The sequence below is a fragment of the Bos javanicus genome, chromosome 6, assembly GCF_032452875.1.
Source record: "Bos javanicus breed banteng chromosome 6, ARS-OSU_banteng_1.0, whole genome shotgun sequence".
NCBI lineage: Eukaryota > Metazoa > Chordata > Mammalia > Artiodactyla > Bovidae > Bos > Bos javanicus.
In genome coordinates, this window is record NC_083873.1 from 61,235,891 (window position 1) to 61,263,445 (window position 27,555).

At 36.5% G+C, this 27,555-nt stretch overlaps 1 protein-coding gene across 1 annotated transcript in view; it reads left to right on the top strand.

Annotated features, from left to right (window-relative positions):
- Positions 1-27,555, top strand: part of SLC30A9 (solute carrier family 30 member 9) — an 88,309-nt gene that overhangs the window by 44,443 nt on the left and 16,311 nt on the right. The window contains exons 9-15 of the mRNA XM_061420026.1: positions 609-711; positions 11,747-11,802; positions 13,982-14,117; positions 17,531-17,570; positions 18,358-18,429; positions 18,980-19,087; positions 21,790-21,955. Of these exons, the coding sequence (XP_061276010.1) occupies positions 609-711; positions 11,747-11,802; positions 13,982-14,117; positions 17,531-17,570; positions 18,358-18,429; positions 18,980-19,087; positions 21,790-21,955 (681 nt within the window). The remainder of the gene's footprint in view (positions 1-608; positions 712-11,746; positions 11,803-13,981; positions 14,118-17,530; positions 17,571-18,357; positions 18,430-18,979; positions 19,088-21,789; positions 21,956-27,555) is intronic.

The following is a 27,555-nucleotide window of genomic DNA, read 5'->3' on the forward strand; positions in this document are numbered from 1 at the left end:
TCCTCATTTATAAAATGAGGATGTTATTACTTATTAATATTTGTATAATAGTTATAGTAAAACATAATAAGTGACTAAGTACAGTGTCTGAGATAAATTATACTAGTTATTACTGTCCAAATCTGAGCACAACTAGCTTCCTCAGGAGATAATCATGTTTATTTTAGCACGTATGATCTTCTAGTATGACCCAGACTACTTGGTCTAGCTTTGTTTTCACCTCGAGCATCTGCCTAATTAAACAACCTGATCTTCACCAGTGTCGTGTCTTTGACAGTGACCTGCTGAACAACATCACGTGCTGATCTTCTTTCACCTACCTAAGACACAGTTTCCTTTCTGATTCCGTTTTGTCCAAATGTAGAACACCCTCTTTTCTCATCAGTTCTTAAGTAATTTGTTTGCACATATCATGCCTCTTTCATTTAAATATTTAGTGAAACGATAATCTATATTCTTCAAATTTGTATTCTCTTGCCTAAAGTGTAATAAACTAGAAATCTGTTTTATTTTGAACAAAATCGTGTGTGTGTGTATGTGTATAAATAAGCTTTTGGTGGGAATTTTTATCTAAACCTATGCTAAATTATCTTTTCTTTCTCTCCTAGCAATGGATTAAACTGCTTCTTCAAATTTCTTGCTTGGATTTATACGGGTTCAGCAAGCATGTTTTCAGAAGCGATACACTCTTTATCTGATACTTGTAACCAGGTGAGGGGTAAAAGCTTTCTTACTAATTTAAAGTAATATTTTTTGAGATTTTAGTCTAAAAGTTGACATTTTAAAAACTGAATGATTCCTACAGTTGGGTTGTAAAAGAAAATGGAAGGTGTTTTACTTTTGAATGATGACATACAAAGAATTATGATCATAGTATTTGAAAGCTGACTGTTATGCTTTAAAAGCTTTTAACAATGAAGTATAAGATTATCAGATACTAGGTATTTGGGCAGAGGCTTTTTCAAAAGTGATTCTTACATTAAATAGAAATTTGATTTAAGAATATTAGTTCTTATAAGAGCCAGTGGATTTGTTTGAATAAATATATAAAATAGTCATATGTGATTGATGAATTAAAGTGATTTTCACAATAAACTAGTATTTTGATTTTTTCCTTGAATTTACAAATGGAGAATAATTTTTATAAAATTAAAATACCTTCTTGCTGCTGCTAAGTCGCTTCAGTCGTGTCTGACTCTCTGCGACCCCATAGACAGCAGCCCACCAGACTCCGCTGTCTCTGGGATTCTCCAGGCAAGAACACTGGAGTGGGTTGCCATTTCCTTCTCCAATGCATGAAAGTGAAAAGTGAAAGTGAAGTCGCTCAGTCGTGTCCGAGTCTTTGAGACCCCATGGACTATAGCCTACCAGGCTCCTCCGTCCAGACTCCCTTTAATTCAAATTTTGAATACTACAAATCTAAGCCTTTTTTTAAGAATACAACATTTCTACTTGTATATCATTTCACATTTTAAAAAAGTGGCCTATTAAAGAAAACCTTTTTAGTTTTTATTTGTTTATCCTCCTATTATATAAGAATGATTTGGGAGAACTTATAACAAAAGACACAGGTACGTACAGTAAGAATATTTAAGACAAAGTTAAAAATAATAATGGTAAGGAGCAGGGAGACCAATTTTAATAAAAATTAAATCTAAGAACTCATGTAACTCACTGTCAGATAGATTAAACCTTTTGTAAAAGTAAAGAAAAAGGTAGGGACTTCCCTGGTGGTCCAGTGGCTAAGACTCCACGCTCCCAATGCATGGGGCTCAGGTTCAATCCCTGGTCAGGAAACTAGATCCCGCTTGCCACAACTAAGAGTTATCATACCACAGCTAAAGATCCCACATGCTGCAGAGAAGATCAAAGATCCCACGAGTGGCACCTAAGACCTGGTGCAGCCAAATAAATAAATATTTAAACAACTTTTTTTAAAGATAAGGAAAAAGTACAGACACTTGCTATTAGTACTAACAATCATTTTCTTAAATTTTTATACTCAGTAATTACTTAATAACTACTATTTATATAATATTTTGCCTGTTGAGTGGGGGAGAGGTGGGTGAGAGAGAAATACATAACACACAGTAGCTATTTTGTTTTAAGTTGATGTGAACATGAGAAAATTAAAATGTAAAAATAGTGCATATTATTAATTTTAGTTGTTACTTAAAACACTGAAGACAATTTTAAAGTGTCCATACTCTGATATACTATTGAGGGTTTAAAAGCAGGTGGTAGGGGGACTTGCACTGCAGTCCAGTGGTTAAAACTCCATGCTTTCGCTGCAGGGGGCGTGGATTTGATCCCTGGTTGGGGAACCAAGATGCCGCATGCCACGTGCCACAGCCAATAGATAAATAAAAGCATATGGTAGATAGCTATGTATTAATCTGGAATAATAACCATATGACTGAAAAATCAAGTTGCAAAACATATGTACATAATGTAATGTTTCTAGCCATGATGGATACATGGGGACTAGACTCACAGTCTTTTGCTATAAACAGCTGAAAAACTATGCAAAGTATATTTAACAGTATTTTCAAACATTGGACATTAATAGTGCCAAGACTGTGATCCTTGAGGAAGGGGACCAGGTGAATTAAATTATGATCACTCTGATTTTTTTGCTTGGAGGCACTTTTGGGATAGTGGAGCAGGGTGGGTTACCATCATTGAGTTGAGAAGGTAGAAATTAGGGTTCAGTGAGTCTGAGGTGGCTAGAAATTACAAGGCAGATTACACAGAGGAGGGAGCTATGCAGACAAAAAGCTACAGAAGTCTACACTAGGGTTTTCCTTGAGTTGAATCTTTGCTGAGGTTTTGTTACGCATGAGTCGGGTAAAGCACCATGAGACTAGGCAAAGAACCAGCAGGGAACATTAACCTGAGTAATCCCTAGAGTTCAGAAAGGGCTTGGATTAAGTTCTGACTTTCTAAGGTTGAAAGTCCTGACGGATTACCCAGGCTTAGACTTTGGTAGTAGGGCTAAATTATCTTAGTTGTTAAGTTTTAGAACCTTTCTGACAAAACTCTAGAGCATCATACTGATTTGCAAGTAACTTAATTACCTGCCAGAACAAAGCCCTACGCTTATTAAAAGTAAGACAACAAATTCTAGACATGCAGTATAACGTTCATGGTGTCCATACCTAATTTGAAAAATTTGTATTAGACAACCAGGAAGCAGAAAATTTGACATTCAACGAGGAGAAAAATTAGTCAATAGAAACAGACTCAATTGACATACGATAGAATTAGCAGACAAGGATAAATGGCTATTAAAGATGCATTCATATTATGTATCAAAAGAAAATATGAATATAATGAGAAGAGAAATGGAAGATAGAAAGACGAACCAAATGGAAATTTTAGAGCTGAAAAATATCTGATATGAAAAATCCAATGTATAGAATTAAGAGCAGATTAGACTTTGGAAAGCATGATCATTAAACTCAAGTAAACATACGACTGTAGAAAGCATTCATACTAACACTAGAGTGAAAAAAGACTAAAAAAAGAAAATGAAGGGAGCCTTAGACATATGGGACGTTATCAAGAGAATTACATCAAACATGTAAGGAAGAAACAATAACCAGTAGTACAAAGATTTTCAGATATAGAGGAGAAGGAAACACTTTTCATTTCCTCTAATCAGGCTAGTGCATCACCGACTTGATGGACATGAATTTGAGTGAACTCCGGGAGATGGTGATGGACAGGGAGGCCTGGCGTGCTGTGATTCATGGGGTCGCAAAGAGTCAGACACGACTGAACAACTGAACTGAACTGAACCCTGATTGTTGTTTAATTGCTAAATTGTATCTGACTCTTTTGCAACCCCAAGGACTGTAGCCTGCCAAAATCCTCTGGGATTTTCCAGGCAAGAATACTGGAATGGGTTGCCATTACCTTCTGAAGGAGATGTTCCCGACCCATGGTCCAATCTCCTACATTGGCAGGTGAATTCTTTACCACTCAGTCACTATGGAAGAGCACGTTAACCCTGATCTAAAATCTTAGATACTGCAAGAAAAAAATATGGACCTATATCTCTCATTAACATAGATGTAGATATCCTTTCAGTTCAGTTTAGTCGCTCAGTCGTGTCTGACTCTTTGCAACCCCATGAACCACAGCACACCAGGCCTCCCTGTCCATCAACAACTTCCGGAGTCCACCCAAACCCATGTCCATTGTGTCAGTGATGCCATCCAACCATCTCATCCTCTGTCGTCCCCTTTTCCTCCTGCCCTCAATCTTTCCCAGCATCAGGGTCTTTTCCAATAAGTCAGCTCTCCGCATTAGATGGCCAAAGTATTGGAGTTTCAGCTTCAACATCAGGCCCTCCAGTGAACACCCAGGACTGATCTCCTTCAGAATGGACTGGTTGGATCTCCTTGCAGTCCAAGGGACTCTCAAGAGTCTTCTCCAACACCACAGTTCAAAAGCATCATTTCTTCGGTGCTCAGCCTTCTTTATGGTCCAACTCTCACATCCATACATGACCACTGGAAAAACTATAGCCTTGACTAGATGGACCTTTGTTGGCAAAGTAATGTCTCTGCTTTTGAAAATGCTATCTAGGTTGGTCATAACTTTCCTTCCAAGGAGTAAGCGCTTTTTAATTTCATGGCTGCAGTCACCATCTGCAGTGATTTTGGAGCCCCCAAAAATAAAGTCAGCCACAATTCCCATTTATTTGCGATCAAGTGATGGGACCAGATGCCATGATCTTAGTTTTCTGAATGTTGAGCTTTAAGCCAACTTTTTCACTCTCCACTTTCACTTTCATCAAGAGGCTCTTTAGTTCTTCTTCACTTTCTGCCATAAGGGTAGTGTCATCTGCATATCTGAGGTTATTGATATTTCTCTCGGCAATCTCGATACCAGCTTGTGCTTTCTCCAGCCCAGCATTTCTCATGATGCACTCTGCATAGAAGTTAAATAAACAGCGTGACAATATACAAGCCTTGATGTACTCCTTTTCCTATTTGGACCCAATCTGTTGTTCCATGTCCAGTTCTAACTGTTGCTTCCTGACCTGCATATAGGTTTCTCAAGAGGCAGATCAGGTGGTCTGGTATCCCATCTCTTTCAGAATTTTCCACAGTTTATTGTGATCCACACAGTCAAAGGCTTTGGCATAATCAATAAAGCAAAAATAGATGTTTTTCTGGAACTCTCTTGCTTTTCCAATGATCCAACGGATGTAATGTTGAAGAAGCTGAACGGTTCTATGAGGACCTAAAAGACCTTCTAGAACTAACACCCAAAAAAGATGTCCTTTTCGTTATAGGGGACTGGAATGCAAAAGTAGCAAGTCAAGAAACACCTGGAGTAACAGGCAAATTTGGCCTTGGAGTACAGAATGAAGCAGGGCAAAGGCTAACAGAGTTCTGCCAAGAGAACGCACTGGTCATAGCAAACACCCTCTTCCAACAACACAAGAGAAGACTCTACACATAGACATCACCAGATGGTCAACACCGAAATCAGATTTATTATATCCTTTGCAGCCAAAGATGGAGAAGCTCTATACAGTCTGCAAAAACAAGACTGGGAGTGGACTATGGTTCAGATCATGAAGTCCTTATTGCCAAATTCAGACTTAAATTGAAGAAAGTGGGGAAAACCACTGGACCATTCAGGTATGACCTAAATCAAATCCCTTATGACTATACAGTGGAAGTGAGAAATAGGTTTTAGGGACTAGATCTGATAAACAGAGTGCCTGATGAACTATGGATGGAGGTTCATGACATTGTACAGGAGATAGGGAGCAAGACCATCCCCACGAAAAAGAAATGCAAAAAAAGCAAAATGGCTGTCTGAGGAGGCCTTACAAATAGCTGTGGAAAGGAGAGAAGCAAAAGCAAAGGAGAAAAGGAAAGATATAGCCGTTTGAATGCAGAGTTCCAAAGAATAGCAAGGAGAGATAAGAAAGCCTTCCTCAGCAATCAATGCAAAGAAATGGAAGAAAACAATAGAATGGGAAAGACTAGAGATCTCTTCAAGAAAATTAGAGATACTAAGGGAACACTTCATGCAAAGATGGGCTTGATAAAGGACAGAAATGGTATGGACCTAAGAGAAGCAGAAGATATTAAGAAAAGGTAGCAGGAATACACAGAACTGTACAAGAAAGATCTTCACGACCCAGATAATCACTAAGGTGTAATCATTCACACTCATCTAGAGCCGGACATCCTGGAATGTTAAGTCAGGTGGGCCTTAGTAGGCGTCACTATGAACAAAGCTAGTGGAAGTGATGGAATTCCAGTTGAGCTGTTTCAGATCCTAAAAGATGATGCTGTGAAAGTGCTGCACTCAATATATCACCAAATTTGGAGAAGTCAGCAGTGGCCACAGGATGGAAAAGGTCAGTTTTCATTCCAATCCCAAAAAGTAAGGCCAAAGAATGCTGAAACTATCACACAATTGCACTCATCTCACACGCTAGTAAAGTAATGCTCAAAATTCTCTAAGCCAGACTTCAGCAATATGTGAACCGTGAACTTCCAGATGTTCAAGCTGGTTTTAGAAAAGGCAGAGGAACCAGAGATCAAATTGCCAACATCCACTGGATCATCGAAACAGCAAGATATCCTTTCAGTTCAGTTTAGTTCAGTTCAGTCTCTCAGTTGTGTCTGACTCTTTGCGACCCCATGAATCGCAGCACACCAGGCCTCCCTGTCCATCACCAACTCCCGGAGTTCACCCAGACTCACGTCCATCGAGTCGGTGATGCCATCCAGCCATCTCATCCTCTCTCGTCCCCTTCTCCTCCTGCCCCCAATCCCTCCCAGCATCACAGTCTTTTCCAATGAGTCAACTCTTCGCATGAGGTGGCCAAAGTACTGGAGTTTCAGCTTTAGCATCATTCCCTCCAAAGAAATCCCAGGTCTGATCTTCAGAATGGACTGGTTGGATCTCCTTGCAGTCCAAGGGACTCTCAAGAGTCTTCTGCAACACTACAGTTCAAAAGCATCAATTCTTCGGCACTCAGCCTTCACAGTCCAACTCTCACATCCATACATGACCACAGGAAAAACCATAGCCTTGACTAGATGGACCTTTGTTGGCAAAGTAATGTCTCTGCTTTTGAATATGCTATCTAGGTTGGTCATAACTTTCCTTCCAAGGAGTAAGCGTCTTTTAATTTCATGGCTGCAGTCACCATCTGCAGTGATTTTGGAGCCCCCCAAAATAAAGTCTGACACTGTTTCCACTGTTTCCCCATCTATTTCCCATGAAGTGATGGGACCAGATGCCATGATCTTCGTTTTCTGAATGTTGAGCTTTAAGCCAACTTTTTCACTCTCCACTTTCACTTTCATCAAGAGGCTTTTGAGTTCCTCTTCATTTTCTGCCATAAGGGTAGTGTCATCTGCATATCTGAGGTTATTAATATTTCTCCCGGCAATCTTGATTCCAGCTTGTGCTTCTTCCAGCCCAGCGTTTCTCATGATGTACTCTGCATAGAAGTTAAATAAACAGGGTGACAATATACAGCCTTGACATACTCCTTTTCCTATTTGGAACCAGTCTGTTGTTCCTTGTCCAGTTCTAACTGTTGCTTCCTGACCTGCATACAAATTTCTCAAGAGGCAGATCAGGTGGTCTGGTATTCCCATCTCTTTCAGAATTTCCCACAGTTTATTGTGATCCACACAGTCAAAGGCTTTGGCATAGTCAATAAAGCAGAAATAGATGTTTTTCTGGAACTGTCTTGCTTTTTCCATGATCCAGTGGCTTTTGGCAGTTTGATCTCTGGTTCCTCTGCCTTTTCTAAAACCAGCTTGAACATCAGGAAGTTCATGTTCGTTTAGATATAATCAAATTGAATCTAGTAATATAGAAACATTATAATAGATCATGATCCAGTGAATATTCTAGGAATGCAAATTTAAATATTCAAAGTCAGTAGAAGATTAATATGCAAAAATCTATTGCATTTCTACTATCAACAAACAAATGGAGAATGAAATATTTAATAAATTCCATTTGTAATATTAAATACTCAGTAAATTTAACAAAAGATGTGTAAGACTTTAACACTGAAAACTTAAAATATAACTGGAGGAAGTAAGACCTAAGGAAATGGATAAAGATACTATGATCATGGGTTGGATTACTGCATTAATATGTCTGATTTCCCTAAATTAATTTACAAATTTAATGTAATCCAGCAGACTTTTTTTTTTGTTAGAAATTGACAGACTGATTAAATTCTATAACTTATATGCAAATGTAAAGAACCTGGAATATTGAAAGCAATCTAAAAAAATTTTTGGAGGATTTTAAGACTTATTTCAGAGCACAATAATTAAGACAGTAGGGAATTCCCTGGTGGCTCAGACCATAAGAATCTGCCTGCAGTCAGGAGAGACAGGTTCCATCCCTTGGTGGAGAAGATTCCCTGGAGAAGGAAATGGCTACCCCCTCCAGAATTCTTGCCTGGAGATTTCAATGGGCAGAGGAGCCTTGTGGGCTATAGTCCATGGAATCGCGGAGTCGGACATAACTGAAGAACTAACACTTTCAAGGTGTTGGCTCAAGGACTGACAAATCAGGAGAACAGAGTAGAGGGTCCAACAGACAAAGGCACCAAAGCAGTTCAGTGAATAAAAGAAACTCTTCAACAAATGGTATGGGAAAAATTGGATATTCACATGGATAAAAAACAAAGGACCTTGACTTATACAAATGCCTTCATGCCTCATACAAATTTAAGGTGGACCCAGAAGTACCAGCTAACTATGAAAATACTGGAAGAAAACCTAGGAGAATATCTTCTAGGCCTTTGGGTAAGCAGAGATTTCTTAAATAGGACACAGAAATAGGACCATAAAATAAGAAAAACTGCATCAGAATTAAATATTCTTACTAAGGACACTTTTAAGACAGTAAATAGGCAAGTTGCAGATAGGGAAAAAATATTGGTAAAGCTTATAATCTGACAAAAGACTGGTATCCAGGGTAAATAGGGAACTTCTATTTTGTTATTGTTGTTCAGTTGCTAAGTCACATGTGACTTTGTGACCCCACCGACTGTAGGACACCAGGCTTCCCTGTCCTTCACCAACTCCCGGAGTTGCTAACATTCATGTCCATTGAGTCAGTGATGCTATTCAACCATCTCATCTGCTGCTGCCCTCTTCTTTTGCCTTTAATCTTTCCCGGTGTTAGGGTCTCTTCCAGTGAGTCAGCTCTTCGCATCAGGTGGCCAAAGTACTGAGCTATAACTCAGTATTAAAAAAGAAAAATCTAAGTTTTTTTTAAAAGGCTGAAGATTTGAAAAGGTACTTCACAAAGATACATGAATGTAGTTGATGGACACAAGGAGGTGTTCAGCACTATTCATCATCAGGAAATGTATATTGACACCCAAACAGGGCCTCTCTACACATCCCCTATAATGATTAAAATTTAAAAGCCTGACAGTCAAATGTTGGGTTAAGATGTAGAGCACCCAAACCTTTTAGATATTGCTGATGGAGTGTAAAATGTTACAACCACTCTTAAATTAGTCAGTTTCTTGTAAACATGTGTCTATTGTTAGACTCAGCAATTCCCCTCTTAAATAGTTAACCAAGAGAAGTGGGAACAAAAGTCCACAAAGACTTGTATAAGAATGTTTATAGCACTGTAAAGGTGCTGTAATGGACAAAAAATTGGAGTCAACACAAATGTTCATCAACAGTGGAATAAACAAATTGTGGTATATTCATACAATGGAATATTACCTAGCAATAAAAAGAAAAAATGAAATTCTTATCTGTAACAGCATATATGTATCTCCAACAGTATGTTAAACAAGAGATGGCAAATACAAAAGAGTAGTAATTGCATGATTCCATTTACATTAAATTCTAGAACTTTGACTTTAATCTTTGGAGAACAGTATTAGTGATATCTTATTTTTATAAGAATAAATATGGCCCATATTAAATTTATAGAACTTCTGATACCTCACGCTTCATTGCACAGCCAACCTGAACATTAAGTATTTTAAAAATGATTGAACACTTATTGACTATTTTGTAAACATTATAAACACAGACATATATAGTGTGAATCAATAATTTTAATTTTAGTATACAAGTTTTAAAATTGTATGTTCTTAATTTACTCTCATTCTCTTAATTTATTGAAAAGCCATCATCTGTTTTAGGTAGTTTGACCCTCTTTTCCTTTGTAATCAAGTAGGAAAAAAAGTTGAAATATTCTTTGTTTTTAGGGTGGAATTTCCAATATCAAAACTTAAGTCTGGTATTTATGTGTTTTAGTAATTTTCAGGGTGGTATAATGTCCATATATTTTACAAAAGAAAATGTTTTCTATTAAATGCATGGTAACCTACAGAGAAACCTCAACTGTAAAGAATTTGGTTATCTTGAAAGTTTACCTATTTGATACCATACTGAAAATATGGAAAACCCCCAGCTTAGTCGAATAAAATTACATAGGATATTCACTCAGAGGCTTTGTGTTTTTATTAGATAAATAATTTTAATAAGGTAATCTTTTTCAGGTTTCTAAATTTACATGAAATTAATAGAAAATTTACTTGGTGCAAACATAATACTGAGCAGTTCCAGTGAATCAGTCTTTTTTAACAAAAGATATGACCGAAAATATCAAATAAACAGAAATAAAGGAAGAAAAGATAAAGGCAAAGGAGGAAGGAAAGAAAGATGGTAACCAATATAAAAGACATTTTTGCATTTTTATCATGCAAAATTTTGTCATTTTGTCATGACTTTTTTCCCCTAAAGAAATAAAATTTTTGTTGTAATTAGTCTTCCATCTTTATTTCTTCCTTCCACACTCCAGATAGTCACTGCTGTGTGTACATTGATATGTATACTTCATGCACATAGGTTTGGAGCTTGACTAAAAATGTAAATGTGTCATAGAATAGAATAGTTGCTCAGTCGTGTCCAATTCTTTGCAACCCCGTATCTGTAGCCTGCCAGGCTCCTCTGCCCGTGAAATCTCCAGGCAAGAAAATAAGTGAGTAGCCATTCCCTTCTCCAGGAGATCTTCTTGACCCAAAGATGAAACCCAGGTCTCCTACATTGCAGGCAGATTCTTTACCTTCCAAGCCACCAGCAAAGCCCAAATGTATCATGTGTATACACGGTTTGTAGTCTTTAAATCTTTTATTTGTTCAGTTTATACAAGCTATTCTTCCTGTAAAAAAATTAGGTATTACAGGCTACCCTAATCCTACTTTTCTTCTCAGAGGTTAAATGTGAGTTCTTTCAGGCTTTTTCCTATGCTTTACATTATATGTTGTTTACAAAAACTAAAAAACACAAGTTCTTTTGTATTATACATACCGTTTCTAAACTTGCTTTTTTCCCTTTCACTGAATGTTATGTCTTGGAGCTTTCACCATGTCAGCACAGAGAGCTGTATCCCAACTCTATTCTTTTACACTGAGGTAGAGGATGTTTATTATTTGGTTGTACCATGATTTATTTTGCCATTCCTTACTGAAGAAGGTTTAGGTTGCTCTCTTATTTCTCAGCTTTATAAGCAGTGTTTTTTAAACCCTTTCCTGGTCATCTTTATGTCTCGATGGTAAGTACTAGAGAACAGAATTGCTGGGTTGTTGGACATACATGTGTTAAGTGTTTCTTTGCTGTTGTCAGGTTGTGCCCTCTAGATTGGCTTTACCTCATTATACTCCCTATCTTGCTAATGGTTATTTACTTTTTTTCTTCCATAGGCCTTACTAGCATTGGGCATCAGTAAGTCTGTTCAGACACCAGATCCTACTCATCCGTAAGGACTCTGTCTTTATTATGTTTTCATTTGTTTTGGCAGGAAGTCGTTGAATTACCGATATGTCCTGAAGTTTTATATACCTGCAGCTTTGTGTTAAAGAGTTGGTCCTTTCTTCTGCTGTAGTATCTAAAATGCAGGATTCAACTGCTTTGTCAAAGTAAAGTCAAGATCTAATTTGAAAATGGAGTTCAAATTATTTTTATTCTTTGTAATACAACATAAAAATCTTGTCCTCTTTGTATTTGATAATTAATAACAAAGCACATATTTTGATCTTGGAGTTGTTTTATTTGGTCAGAGGAAATACATATATTTCACATTTGGACTAATAGGCCACTCTTAAATTTTAGTGATAATTTTCTATTAAATTCATGCTTAATGTATTTTAATCCCCTTTTTGTCATTTGGAGATAGTATTGTTAATGTTTTAAAATGACTTATTTTTAAAAGAAATGTGCTCTTTAGTACATATTGTTTTGAATTATATTAGTTATTTGATACAAAGACTTGCTATTGCTTCTACTAATATAACCAGGTAAAATTTTTGGATTCTACATGTATTTTTTTCTTTTTTCAACAAGCTTCAGTAGTAGAATTTGAGCAATCAAATTTGCCTTAAGGCAAAAGAAGTACACTTTTATTTCTGTTTAGGAGTCTGCCTCTGTGCTTTATATATCTTGAAATCCAGGCACTCCTGTTTTCTTGTAAATAATAGCATATTTTGAATATCCTGTAACTGTCAGGAAGCCTTTATATACCAAAAATTTTAAAACAGGGTGAAATTGAAATTTTTTAGGTGTGTAGCTTTCATAAGATATTTTCAACAGTCTGCGTTAGTGCTGCCTGATAGAATTTTCTATAATAACAGGACTATTTATGTATATCTATTCAATATGCTAGTCACTAGCTACATGTGGCTGTTGAGCACTGGAAATGTGGCAGGTGCAATTGAAGAATTATGTTAAAATTTTATTTAGTTTTACTTAATTTACATTTAAATAGTCTTATGTAGCTAGTGACATATTGGATAGTGCAGATCTACATAATTAAAAATTTCAGTAAGAATATACACATTCCTTGAAAACACATAAAATGAAAGTAATGCTATTTACTTTAGATCTTAAATTATCTTAAATATATATAGTCTATCTATGTGGGAAAAACTTGAGAAGAATGTTAATTTTTCTAAATCAAGCTTATAGAAGACTGTCACATCTATAAACTGATAATTTCCTATGGTAAGCTTACATATTTGCAAAAGGAATTAAAAAAACAATTTTAATTAAGATTCCAAGCAAGAGTACTGGAGTGGGTTACCATATCCTACTCTAGAGGATCTCCCCAACCCAGGAATTGAATCTGTGTCTCTTGCATCTCCTGTATTGACAGGCAGATCCTTTACCACTGCACCGCCTGGGAAGCCCTTTTAAATTAAGAACTCTTATTTAAAGTTGCATCTACTCTAGGGGTACCATGTTTGAATTTGGGGGTAAATTTCCCAGAAACTTTTGTATCAATGCGTGATTCTTTCCCTCTTACACTATCTCATATTTTTAAATTTATTACTCATTATTTTATCGGTACATACAGTAATACAAAGTAATGCACATGTTGACCAAACACTGTTAAAATATAATTGCAATTTAACAAAAAAATTATCAAAACACCCAGAAAACTGAAGCTCTTAGTCTTTTAATAATAGTAGTCAGTTACTGTGTGTTAAATTCTACAGAATCCACAAAAAGTATCTAGCATCAAATTATAGGTAATATAAATTATGTAAGACAGTATTTAATTAGAAACTTCATTACAAGGAAATTGAAATGTTACACTCTTCATTAAACATTTGAATACATTAAAAAAATAAATTTTATCTGTGTTTGTGGTATTTAAGAGTAAAGTCGCTGTAGTAAATCAAAGCAAATTATAAGAAAGAGGGATTAGCAAAAACCTGAATTAAATCATATTCACTTTATTTTTATATAGTTTCAAAGATCTTGCAGTTTTTACCACTTTATATGTTATTTTCTGATTAGATTTGAGTTTGGCACTTACTTTTTACTTAACTATAAAATCATAACATCTTGATATTGTAAGAGGTTTTTCTTCATTGAACTATTAAACATATTTTGGGAGGAAATAATTTGTATTTCTTGTAAACTTTTTAATTTTTCAGGTATGGATTTTCAAATATGCGCTATATTGCTTCACTGATTAGTGGTGTTGGTATTTTCATGATGGGTGCAGGATTATCTTGGTACCATGGAATCATGGGATTGCTCAATCCTCAACCAATAGAATCTCTTCTATGGGTAATTTTCTCCTTCCTTCCCTCCTCAGTTTTAAAGTAATATGAAATAACAATTAAGTACAGTAGAATACCTTTGTTATATTAATGTTAATGATTGGGACTAAATATACCTTCTTGACGGTAATATAGGATTATATTACACATAAAAACACCTGTATGTGTTTTTTAGGATGTGACTGAACCTGACCTCTAGATCCATGTGATTCAATGATGTTGAGCAAGAGTATCTCTTTAGGTACAGTTGTTAAGCACTGCATCCTTGGCTAAAATTTTAGACAGTTCTATTAATTTCTGCTGTTACTAAAAGCAGAAAGGCCAGAAGACCTCTGTTCAGTTTTAGTACTAAGAATAATCTGTCAGTAGTTAAAATATCCATTCCCTTGTAACAGTCATATATTAGAATTTTTCTTAAAGCATCTTCTTTTCCCACATTCTGGTCGGAAGCCTACATTGGGAGAATGGGAGTGTGGTTCCCTTCTGTGTTTTTTCACCTCAGGGCCTGTACTCTTCTCTCCTGCTCCCTAGGCTGCCTCTGGCGGCACTGAAGGTAGAGATAGGGAGCAGAAAAGTACTGCTCTGCGGGTACCAGTGGGAGAAAGCAGTGGCACCCCACTCCAATACTCTTGCCTGGAAAATCCCATGGACGGAGGAGCATGGAAGGCTGCAGTCCATGGGGTCGCTGAGGTCAGACACAACTGAGCGACTTCACTTTCACTTTTCACTTTCATGCATTGGAGAAGGAAATGGCAACCCACTCCAGTGTTCTTGCCTGGAGAATCCCAGGTATGGGGGAGCCTGGTGGGCTGCCATCTATGGGGTCACACAGAGTCGTACATGACTGAAGTGACTTAGCAGCAGCAGCGGGTACCAGCATCACCTTGCACTGGTATCCGCTGGCCTTCATAGGTACCTAAAGCTGTCTTTTTTCTTCTCATGGGAACTTCTTGGAGATTACCCTGCTTGGCAGCTGTGACCATAGCTCCCTTGAGAAGTGCAAAGTGGTTATGTGGCACCCCTGTCAGCTTTTGTATCTCATGGTGTAGTTCCAGACTATTTCTGCTGATGTTGCCAGTAAGATTCAGTGGAAGGAGCCTAAAATTGAGATAGGAAAACCTGTATTCTAGTTCTTATTTCAATAACCTTTCCATATACTCAAGCAAATCACGTAGCTTTGGGAAATGTTAACTTTCCTTAACAGGATGAGGAGAAAGTTGAAGTGGGTTCAAATTTTTTAAACCTCTATTTCAGGGAAGGCTGGGGTTCCAAAAATTCTATATTTGAATTTTTAAATTTCATATAAAATTTATCATTTGAATTTCATATAAAACTTTTTAAAAATCTGTTATTTCTTTCTGTATGTCTTGGACTAAAGCACAAAGGTGTTCTTGATAGTTCAGTTCAGTCGCTCAGTCATGTCTGACTGTGACCCCATGAACTGCAGCACGCCAGGCCTCCCTGTCCATCACCAACTCCCAGAGTTTACCCAAACTCATGTCCATTGAGTCGGTGATGCCATCCAACCATCTCATCATCTATTGTCCCCTTCTCCTCCTGCCCTCAATCTTTCCCAGCATCAGGGTCTTTTCAAATGAATCAGCTCTCCACATCAGGTGGCCAAAGTATTGGAGTTTCAGCTTCAACATCAGGCCCTCCAATGAACACCCAGGACTGATCTCCTTTAGGATGGACTGGTTGGATCTCCTTGCAGTCCAAGGGATTCTCAACAGTCTTCTCCAACACCACAGTTCAAAAGCATCAATTGTTCGGCGCTCAGCTTTCTTTTATAGTCCCAACTCTTACATCCATACATGCCTCCTGGAAAAAACATGGCTTTGACTAGACAGACCTTTGTTAGAAAAGTAATGTCTCTTCTTTTTAATATATTATCTAGGTTGGCCATAACTTTCCTTCCAAGGAGTAATCGTCTTTTAATTTCATCGCTGCAGTCACCATCTGCAGTGATTTTGGAGCCCCCAAAATAAAGTCTGTCACTGTTTCCATTGTTCTCCCATCTATTTGCCATGAAGTGATGGGACCAGATGTCATGATCTTAGTTTTCTGAATGTTGAGTTTCAAGCCAACTTTTTGACTCTCCTCTTGCACTTTGATCAAGAGGCTCTTTAGTTCTTCTTCACTTTCTGCCATAAGGGTAGTGTCATCTGCGTATCTGAGGTTATAGATATTTCTCCTGTCAATCTTGATACCAGCTTGTGCTTCATCCAGTCCTGCATTTTGCATGATGTACTCTGCACATAAGTTAAATAAGCAGGATAATAATATACAGCCTTGATGTACTCCTTTCCCAATTTGGAACCAGTCCGCTGTTCCATGTCCAGTTCTAACTGTTGCTTCCTGACCTGCATACAGATTTCTAATGAAGCAGGTCAGGTAGAGTGGTAGTCCCATCTCTTTCAGAATTTTCCACAGTTTATTGTGATCCACACAATCAAAGGCTTTGGCATAGTCAATAAAGCAGAAATAGATGTTTTTCTGGAACTCTCTTGCTTTTTTGATGATCCAGCAGATGTTGGCAATTGGATCTCTGGTTCCTCTGCCATTTCTAAAATCAGCTTGAATATTTGGAAGTTCGCGGTTCACATATTGCTGAAGCCTGGCTTGGGGAATTTTGAGCATTACTTTACTAGCATATGAGATGAGTGCAATTGTGTGGTAGTTTGAGCATTCTTTGGCATTGCCTTTCTTTGGGATTGGAATGAAAACTGACCTTTTCCAGTCCTGTGGCCACTGCTGAGTTCAAATTTGTTGACGTATTGAGTGCAGCACTTTCACAGCATCATCTTTTAGGATTTGAAATAGCTCAACTGGGAATTCCATCACCTCCACTAGCTTTGTTCTTAGTGATACCTCTTGATATCTTTATCTAATTCAAGAGTGTCTGGGCTTGTAAGGAAAATGGTATTGTCTTCCTCCCCCAAATTGATTACTGTGTATAACTGCTGATCCATCTGAATCAGGACCGAGAAAGAATTCTCTTGGTACTGGGCGTCCAAAGAAAATTAAAACATAACTGGGTATGGTTGTGGATCATACTGTATCCACAACCCTAGATTTCAAATGTTTGTGTTCATTTTGAAGTTCAAAAACTTTTTTTACCAGTTAAGTAATAATTCTTTTATATCATGAATTAACTTAGGTCATGGTATAACATTCTACTGTGTGTGTATATATTACTCTTCCAGGTATTAAAAAATGAGATGGTCATCAAATTTTAACTCTTGTTTCTTCTTATGAAGACACCATGTGTCTCATTGTCCTCACTTGAACTATTTCCCATCAAAATTCTTATCTGATTAGGATTGAATTGATGTTTCCTTCCATTAAGCTTATGCATGGACTGTTATAATTCTTTAGTGAAATATTAACTTATGCTTTATTTTAATATTTATTTCCTAGGCATACTGTATTTTAGCGGGATCATTAGTATCTGAAGGAGGTACGTACTATCCCAGAATTTTGTTATTCTTAATAATCTATACTCCATTTTTGTAGTTTGCTATTAATAATAAGTTCTCTTGGTTAAAGAAAACTGTAGAAATAAGAATAAAGTTTTGTCTCCTTTGAGGGAGGAAATTCTTTGTATAATGTACTATGTTGATTCCTGTAATGGATGAGGCCAAATTTGGAAAAGCTTTTTTTGTTCTTGTTCTTAAGTATCAGAACATTTGAGTTTTTAAGAATCAGGCTTTAGTAATGTTAACCTGGGAAGGCTGTCCCTTTTTGCAGAACAAGTATTTTTAAGTTTTTGAAAGTTTCAGCTATAGAAGTAATATGACAGAGAAGTGCTAGTACCATGCATGAAACTGCCTTATCTGCTGCTCTACTTATAGTATGTTTACTTTTGAAACATTGTCGTTTTCTATGCATTATCACTTCATCTTTGACAGTCTTGTAAAATGTTGATAATACCACCTGCCTCAAAAGGTTGGGAGTCTCAAAAATGATTGTGCTTAGTGTGGTACCTGACAACTAATCGTTTTCTAATAAATTAAGGCTGTTGTGATGGTAATGATATTTAAATTATGGTGGCTAAAAATATGGGATTCATTTTATTATAATGATTAACTGGGGTTCTTGATAATGGCTAGTTTAATATAGAACTTTTCCTATTGACAGCTCTTAGCATTAAAGCATTGTGCCTATTTATTTATCTTTTGAGATGCCATCTTTAAAGTTTGGAGGCATGAAGTTTCTTCCATCTGATATGAGTGCTTTTCTTTCAGCAACACTTCTTGTTGCTGTAAATGAGCTTCGTAGGAGTGCTCGGGCCAAAGGAATGTCATTTTACAAGTATGGTATGTACTTTAGAAATGTAGGTGTATTATATCATCATCGTTATTTGCCTAAAATCACCGAGTACTGTTGCTTTGTTCCACATAGATGTGTACAAAATATATCTCAGTGTCTTCCCTATGGCTCTTATATATTAGCTCTTTTAAAAAGAAAAATGTAGTGTAATTTGAATAGGAGTGCTTTATATTTGGATATTTCTGTGTATGCTTACGTAACTTGAGAAAGTAATTTGACTTTACATATCAGTTATTGTTAACATTTAAATCAAGTAACTATATTTATATTGAACAGTTTTAAAAGTCAGGATCTTATACATTAAAAAAATTTTTTTTAATGGCCGTTGGGCACAACTTATGGGATTTAAGTTCCCCAGCAAGGGATTTAACCTGGGCCATAGCAGTGAAAGCCTATAATCCTAACCACTGGGCCACTAGGGAACTCCCTTTTAATTCAAATTAAATTAAGTTAAATTAATGGACATTTTATGTTACCTGAAAACATCAAATTAAGATTTCAAAATTTTCTTTTCTTGTCTCTACCCCAATGACTAAGTAATGGAAAGTCGTGATCCTAGTACAAATGTTATATTACTGGAGGATACTGCAGCTGTGTTGGGAGTGACAATAGCAGCCACTTGTATGGGCCTTACCTCCATAACAGGTAAATATTTCTCGGATTATGGGTGATTTATTTGTACTACTTAAATAATCCTTTAATATGTGGGAATTTTCCTTCTTTATCATTGAAAAAGTTTAAATCAATAGATTGTTAAATGTGAATTTCATACTAACTGTTTGTATAAGACAAATAAGATAGTAAAAGTATTCAGATTTCTGAGTTAGAAATTTCTCTTAGAAATAAAGAAAGCTGCTAATAGAGCATTTCTATAATGCTCTAAACCTTTCTAGCTGTGACTTAGTAAATTACACAACTATTCAGAGCTTTTAAGTTCTTTATGTGTAGATATTGGTGATACTTGTCCTAGTGACCTTACAGGTTTGAGATAATATACGACAGAGAACTTTAATAAACTCTAAAGTTTAAAATAAATATACATTGTGGCTCATTCATTTGTCTTTCTCCACTGTTAGTGCCAATAATAACTGCTTTTGCTTTCCTGTTTCCTTGATTCTTTAGTTGCTTCCATCCTTATTCTGGCAGCTAGTTAAATGTTTTGAAGGCCAGTGCAGCACAGGTGAATAAGACAGATAAACCATTTTATTTTTATTTTCTAAAATAAATGAACCAATTATTATGAAGAAACTAAATTTCTGAGGTTGGAATTCTCTTGGAATGGTATTTCCATTCTTTCCTGTTTGTCCTAGCATATTTAAAATAATTTTAGGTAATGAGCTTCCACCGTTCTGCAGTATTAACATAGTCTGAAGTATGAATAGATTTTTCTCATTTTGAATGTGCATATTGAGACTAAACCATCATTTTCTGATTTTCACTGTGATCCAAAATATTCCTAAATGTTTTGATTGTTTTTCTAGTTGACCTTACCATTTTAGACACTTTTTAGACATAAATACGGAGAAGGCAATGGTGACCCACTCCAGTACTCTTGCCTGGAAAATCCCATGGACAGAGGAGCCTGGTAGGCTGCAGTCCATGGGGTCGCTGAGTCGGACACAACTGAGCAACTTCACTTTCACTTTTCACTTTCATGCACTGGAGAAGGAAATGGCAACCCACTCCAGTGTTCTTGCCTGGAGAATCCCAGGGACGGGGGAGCCTGGTGGGCTGCCGTCTCTGGGGTCGCACAGAGTCGGACACGACTGAAGCGACTCGGCAGCAGCAGCAGCAGCAGCAGACATAAATAATTTCTTAGCAAAATGTAAGGCTTAAGGAAAGTATGACTTGATGAATAGGTCAACTTTTAATAGAGGGGTAGGATGGGATCAGAGGTGGGAGGGAGGTTCATGAGGGAGGACATATTTACACTTATGGCTAATTCCTGTTATTGTATGGCAGAAACCAATACAACATTGTAAAGCAATTTTCCTCCAGTTAAAAATAAATTAAAAAAAAAACAAGGTTGAAAAAAAATCAAGATAAAGATCTCGTTCTACCAAGTATGTATTATTAAAGTTTCACCTTAATTTTTATTTAATTACTTAAGTCATTTACATTAAATGACATGCCAGGAAATAAAATATTTTCCAGCTAATAATTCTGTTCATTTTTATTGTCATTCACTTATTAAAAATGTATATTTGAAAGTAAAAATAATTAAGTTTAGATTTCTAAAGAAGAACAGTATTTGATTTGAAACTCTATAATTACAAACTTCCTAATGGATTATGTTTTACAAATGGATCATATTTGTATACTTTAGTAGTACAAAATAAGTCATCCCTTTTTAGTGTTATATTTTGACCATATGTTAATAAAACTAATGTAAATTGAGATTTTTTTTTTTAGTAAAACATGCATATTTTATCAAGCATTAAGGTAGTTAAATTTAATACTGACATTTGATCTATGGAATAAATGCTTAATTATAAAAACCTTGTGTGTAAAATTTATTATAAAGATTTAAAGTATAATATTTATTGATACATTCATAGGTAATAAGTCAACTCTTACAGGTTCTGGAAGAGAATAAAGCCCTAACAGCCTAAGGCAAACTTTACAATCAGAATCATCTGGAGGGATTGGGAAGGCATAGAATGCTAGGCCCCTGCTGCAGATTTCTGGTTTGGAAGGTCTTGAGCGAGACCTGAGAATTTGCATCACTGCCACGTTATCCAGTGATGCTGCGGCTGCTGCCGGTCATAGGACTGCATTTTGAGAACCACTGCTTTAAGGTAGCCGTTAGATGCAAATGAACTTCCATTTGCTTTCTGCTTTCTTTTTGTGTATCTAAGAATGTTACTACCTATGTTATCATTCTTGGTTGAAAGAGATAAAAGTGCCTCAAACGTATTTTTTTATATGGCTTAAATCTTTCACAGAATCTTTATAAGACAAAACACAAAAATTTTTTTTAGCTGTTGATCCTACAATTATTTTGTCAACTAGGAAAAGTGCTACCAACATATCAAAAAAGAAATGGACTCTATTACTTTCGTATATATATCATGTCTCTAATTTGAAAATGCTCTGAACCCTAACCCATGTAACCAGGTGCAAGTAATGGATCATAAGTAATTAAACTGCATAATACTCTTTATGTAACATGCAGCAAGTTGTAGCATTCTTATTTTGTAGAATAGTAAAACTATTAGGAGAAAGTCATTAAAGGAATTAGGAATGAATTTCAGGTCCCTTGATTTACTAATTCAGGTTCTTTGCTCCCTAAAGCTCATTGAAATAGAACATGTTAATTTACTGACTTCTTATGTGCTTTTATTTAGGCAACCCACTGTATGACAGCCTTGGTTCTTTGGGTGTGGGCACCCTATTAGGCGTGGTCTCAGCATTCCTCATCTACACTAACACGGAAGCACTCTTAGGGCGATCCATCCAGCCAGAACAAGTACAACGGCTTACTGAGCTCCTGGAGAACGATCCGTCAGTAAGGTCAGCTTATTCCAGTGATGCTGTTAAAGTTTAGAGAAATAGAAATGCTTGTTTTATAAGTTCTTCCAAAAGAGGTTTTGAATCCTTAGCCTTCAGAACTTTTTAATCTATTACTTTGCAGCATTGCAACCTTACAAGAAAGCAAGTGAAAGCATTTAGCAAACTCCCTGAATTTCCTTTTAAATTTTTTATATCTTTAATTTTTCTAAAAATAAGGAACAGTTAGATCATATAATGGGAACAGAAGTTTGCTAAGTATTTGCCTCTTCAATGTGGAACCACTTATACGAAATCTTCGTATTTATATTTGCCTTATATTTATAATTACAAATTGAATATGTATTTTTAAAAATTTATTTGACTACACTGGGTCTTAGTTACAGCATGTCAGGTCTAGTTCCCAGACCAGAACTGAACCTGGGACCCCTGCATTGGGAGCTTGGAGTCCTAGCCGCTGGACCACCAGGGAAGTCCCCACAAATTGAATATATTGAACCTAAAAGATTTTTATTCATTGGGATATGACTACCAAATTGAATATAATTTATACTTTTTTTAGTATAAACATCTTATTTTAGCTTATTTTAAATGTTTTTCCTTATAATCTTTATCATTAAATGATAAAGAGTTGAAGATTTAATAGATAATCAGAAGAGAGAAAGTGTTCTAATAGAACTTAGTGAACTTAAGCAGTAGTATAGTTTCAGAGTGAAGGGAAAGGAACAATCCTTTAAAATTCTAATTTTCTACTAATCTACACACACACACACACACACACATATTTAACTCTAAGAATGTGTTTTTCTTGTGTTATAATTAAAATCTTTTTAATTAAAAGTTATAATAAAAAAGTTATAATTAAAAGTTCAGTCTTTTAAGAATGACCTCTGTATCTACATCACTAAAACAAATGAGTATGTGATTACTATATTTATATTCTAAGCCCTACATGTTTATTCTTAAAAAGTAGTTACCTGCTAGATCAAGATTAGAAGTTGAGCATTTTTAGAATCAATACTAGGCTTAGTGACTTCATGTGAGATTCTCCATGTTAATATCCTTTTCTTGTGATTTCTTTTGTGATTTCTTTTTCTACTTTTAGTATCATGGTAGTATTGACTTTATAAAATGAGTTTGGAAGTGTTTCCTCTCCTCCTCTTCTAATTTTTTAATGAGTTTGTAAAAAAACTTGTTATAATTTCTTCTTTAAATGTTTGGTGCAATTCAGCAGTGATGCCATCTGGGGATGGGCTTTCTGCTTGGTTAGTTTTTGATTACTTGCTCTATCTCTTTTTACACATTTATTCGGATTGTCTGTTTCATCTTGTGTCAGTTTCAGCAGTTTGTGTCTTTCTAGAAATTTGTCCATTACTTCGAAGTTATCTAATTTGTTGGTACAGCTGTTCGTGGTTTTCCTTTGTATTTCTTTAGGATTGGTAGTAATGTCTCCTCTTTCATTTCTGATTCTGCTAATTTAAGTGTTGGTTTTTTTTTTTTTTTCCTTGGTCAGTCCAGCTAAAGATTTATCAATTTTGTTGATCTTTTCAGAGGACTAGCTTTTGGTTTAATTGATTTTCTGTAGTTTTTTCTATTTCTTGAATCCTGGTCTAATCTATATTATTTCTGTCCTTCTGCTTGGTTTACGTTTAGTATTGATTTAGGTTTGCTCTTGTTTCAGTGTCTTAAGATGATACGTTACGTTTTTTATCTGATACCCATCTTCTTTTCTTAATATAGGCTTTTACAGTTATAAATTTCCTTCTAAGTACTGCTTTCACTTCATCCTATAAATTGTATTATGTTATGTCTTCGTTTTCATTTACTTCAAAGTATTTTCTAATTTCACTTTAGATTTCTTCTTTGACCATTGGTTGGTTAGTAGTGTGTGGTTTAATTTCTCAACTGTCTTCATTAATTCTTTTTTCATTCCATTGTGGTTGTCAAGCACTCTTTTTATTATTTCTGTCCTTTTGAATTTACTGAGCTTTATTTTATAGCCTAACATGATCTATCCTGGATAATGTTCCATGTGTACTTGAGGATGTTTATTCTGCTATTGTAAGGAGTGTTGCGTAGATGTCTATTAGATTTGGTTGGTTTATACGGCTCAAGTTTTCTGTTTCCTTATTGATCCTCTTGCCTCATTGTTTTCTCCATTAGTGAAAGTAGAATATTGAAGTTGCCTGTTATTGTTGTTGAATTGCCCATTTCTCCTTTCATTTCTGTCAGTTTTTACTTCATGTATTTTGGCACCCATTTGTTAGGAATAATGTGTTTATAATTTGTATATGTTGTTTATAATTAAACTCTAGGGAAGAACTGTAAAAGGAAAGATGGTGACAAATTTGAAATTTCCTGAAAAGTGCTACACTCAATATGTCAGCAAATTTGGAAAACTCAGCAGTGGCCACAGGACTGGAAAAGGTCTGTTTCATTCCAATCCCAAAGAAAGGCAGTGCCAAAGAATGCTCAAACTACCACACAATTGCACTCATCTCACATGCTAGTAAAGTAATGCTCAAAATTCTCCAAGCCGGGCTTCAGCAATACGTGAACCGTGAACTTCCAGATGTTCAAGCTGGATTTAGAAAAGGCAGAGGAGCCAGAGATCCAATTGCCAACATCCACTGGATCATGGAAAAAGCAAAAGAGTTCCAAAAAACATCTATTTCTGCTTTATTGACTATGCCAAAGCCTTTGACTGTGTGGATCACAATAAACTGTGGAAAATTCTGAAAGAGATGGGAATACCAGACCGACCACCTGACCTGCCTCTTGAGAAACCTGTATGCAGGTCAGGAAGCAACAGTTAGAACTGGACATGGAACAACAGACTGGTTCCAAATAGGAAAAGGAGTAAGTACATCAAGGCTGTATATTGTCACCCTGCTTATTTAACTTATATGCAGAGTACATCATGAGAAAGGCTGGCCTGGAAGAAGCACAAGCTGGAATCAAGATTGCCGGGAGAACTATCAATAACTTCAGATATGCAGATGATATCATCCTTATGGCAGAAAGTGAAGAACTAAAGAGCCTCTTGATCAAAGTGAAAGAAGAGAGTGAAAAAGTTGGCTTAAAGCTCGACATTCAGAAAACTAAGATCATGGCATCTGGTCCCATCACTTCATGGCAAATAGATGGGGAAACAGTGGCAGACTTTATTTTTGGGGGTCTCCAAAATCACTGCAGATAGTGATTGCAGCCATGAAATTAAAAGGCGCTTACTCCTTGGAAGGAAAGTTATGACCAACCTAGACAGCATATTAAAAAGCAGAGACATTACTTTGCCAGCAAAGGTCTGTCTAGTCACAGCCCTGGTTTTTCCAGGAGTCATGTATGGATGTGAGAGTTGGACTATAAAAGAAAGCTGAGCGCTGAAGAATTGATGCTTTTGAACTGTGGTGTTGGAGAAGACTCTTGAGAGTTCCTTGGACTGCAAGGAGATCCAACCAGTCCATCCTAAAGGAGATCAGTCCTGGGTGTTCATTGGAGGGCCTGATGTTGAAGCTGAAACTCCAATACTTTGGCCACCTGATGTGGAGAGCTGATTCATTTGAAAAGACCCTGATGCTGGGAAAGATTGAGGGCGGGAAGAGAAGGGGACGACAGAGGATGAGATGGTTGGATGGCATCATCTACACAATGGACATGGGTTTGGGTGGACTCCTGGAGTTCGTGATGGACAGGGAGGCCTGGCGTGCTGTGGTTCATGGGGTCGCAAAGAGTCAGAGACGACTGAGTGACTGAACTGAACTGAACTGAAATAGTGAAGATCTATATATTAAATTGTTGGAAAAATAAATGTTAGTTATTTCAGAAAGTTTATACAGTTTTTAAAGCAGTGTATTAGTTACCTCTATTGGTCTGTGACAAATTACCCCAAAACTTTGTGATTTAATACATCATTTATTGCCTCACAGCTTCTATGGGTCAGGAATCTGAGCACAGTTTACCTGGGTCTCCACTCCAGGGTTTCTCACATATTGCAGTTAAGGTATTGACTGAGACTTCAGTCATCTCCTGGGGAAGGATCAGCTTCTAAGCTTACTCCCACAATTATCAACAGAATTTAGTTCCCTTGCCATGTGGAACTCTCCAACATGGCAGTTTGCTTAATCAAAGTATGCAAATAGAGAAGACAATAGATATTGAGTGTGGACAAGATAAAAGTCACAGATCAGTCACCTGATCTTGAAATGACACCTCATCATCTTGCCATATTCTTTGGTTAGGAGCAAATCACCAGGGGTAGCCTGCATTGAAAGAGACAGGGTTATACAAGGGCCTGAACACAAGAGGAGAGGATCGCTGGAACCATGATAAACACTGCCTATCACAGTTTTCTATCTGCAGTTAAGATATATAAATTAACTAAGAGTATAAGGGGAAAGTATATCAATATTTTTAACTGCTGTTTAATTTTAGTCAAGTCATGAGTATTTTAAATCATTTGTTAAGACTGAGTTAGATACACTTTTCTAAAATGAATAAATTATATAGCCTCTTACAAATCTGGACAAGTTCTGTTTCAATTTGGACATATATAACTTTATAAATATTCAGCCACTAATTCTTATTTTCATCTATAAATCTATATTTATATGGATAAAGAATTTTAGACTCCATAGTAACTTGCTTAAGATCTCTCAGGCAGATGTTTTAAGAGTACTTGGTGCCTCATTTAGGCTTGTTTTCCCAGTAGAAAATCTCAATGTCCTTAGAATTCAGAGGGGTTTTAGTTTTCTTATGTATCCTGTAAACAAAAGATATTATAGTGATTACCATAAAAAGAAGGGAATTTATCAATAGTGTTCCAGGGAAGATTGATGCCTAGGATTAGGGCAGGAAGGATAAAAATCAGTTATGCTTGAGCGTCTGCTTCCTTTTCTGGGAGGCAGAATGGTATAATGGGAAGGCCACTAGGTTTGGATATCGAAAGATCTGGGGTGAGGCCTGGCTCTCCTGTTGACTAGATAAATTACCTTAGGTCTCTCATATCCCTCTGGGATTCTTTTATCTATAAATTAAACATGCCATCTTAATCTACTTTGCAAATGTCATTGATTAAAAGCCTGCTGTGTAAGTGGTGCCATATTAAACATTTTATGTATCTTGGTTCATTATTTCCCACATCCATCCTGTTCAGTTCAGTTCAGTCTCTCAGTCGGGTCTGACTCTCTGCAACTCCGTGAACCACAGCATGCTAGGCCTCCCTGTCCATCACCAACTCCCGGAGTTTACACAAACTCATGTCCATTGAGTCGGTGATGTCATCCAACCATCTCATCCTCTGTTGTCCCCTTCCCCTCCTGTTCACAGTCTTCCCCAGAATCAGGGTCTTTTCAAATGAGTCAGCTCTTCACATCAGGTGGCCAAAGTATTGGAGTTTCAGCTTCAACATCAGGCCCTCCAATGAACACCCAGGACTGATCTCCTTTAGGATGGACTGGTTGGATCTCCTTGCAGTCCAAGGAACTCTCAAGAGTCTTCTCCAACACCACAGTTCAAAAGCATCAATTCTATTATGCTCAGCTTTCTTTATAGTCCAAGTCTCACATCCATACATGACTCCTGGAAAAACCATGGCTTTGACTAGA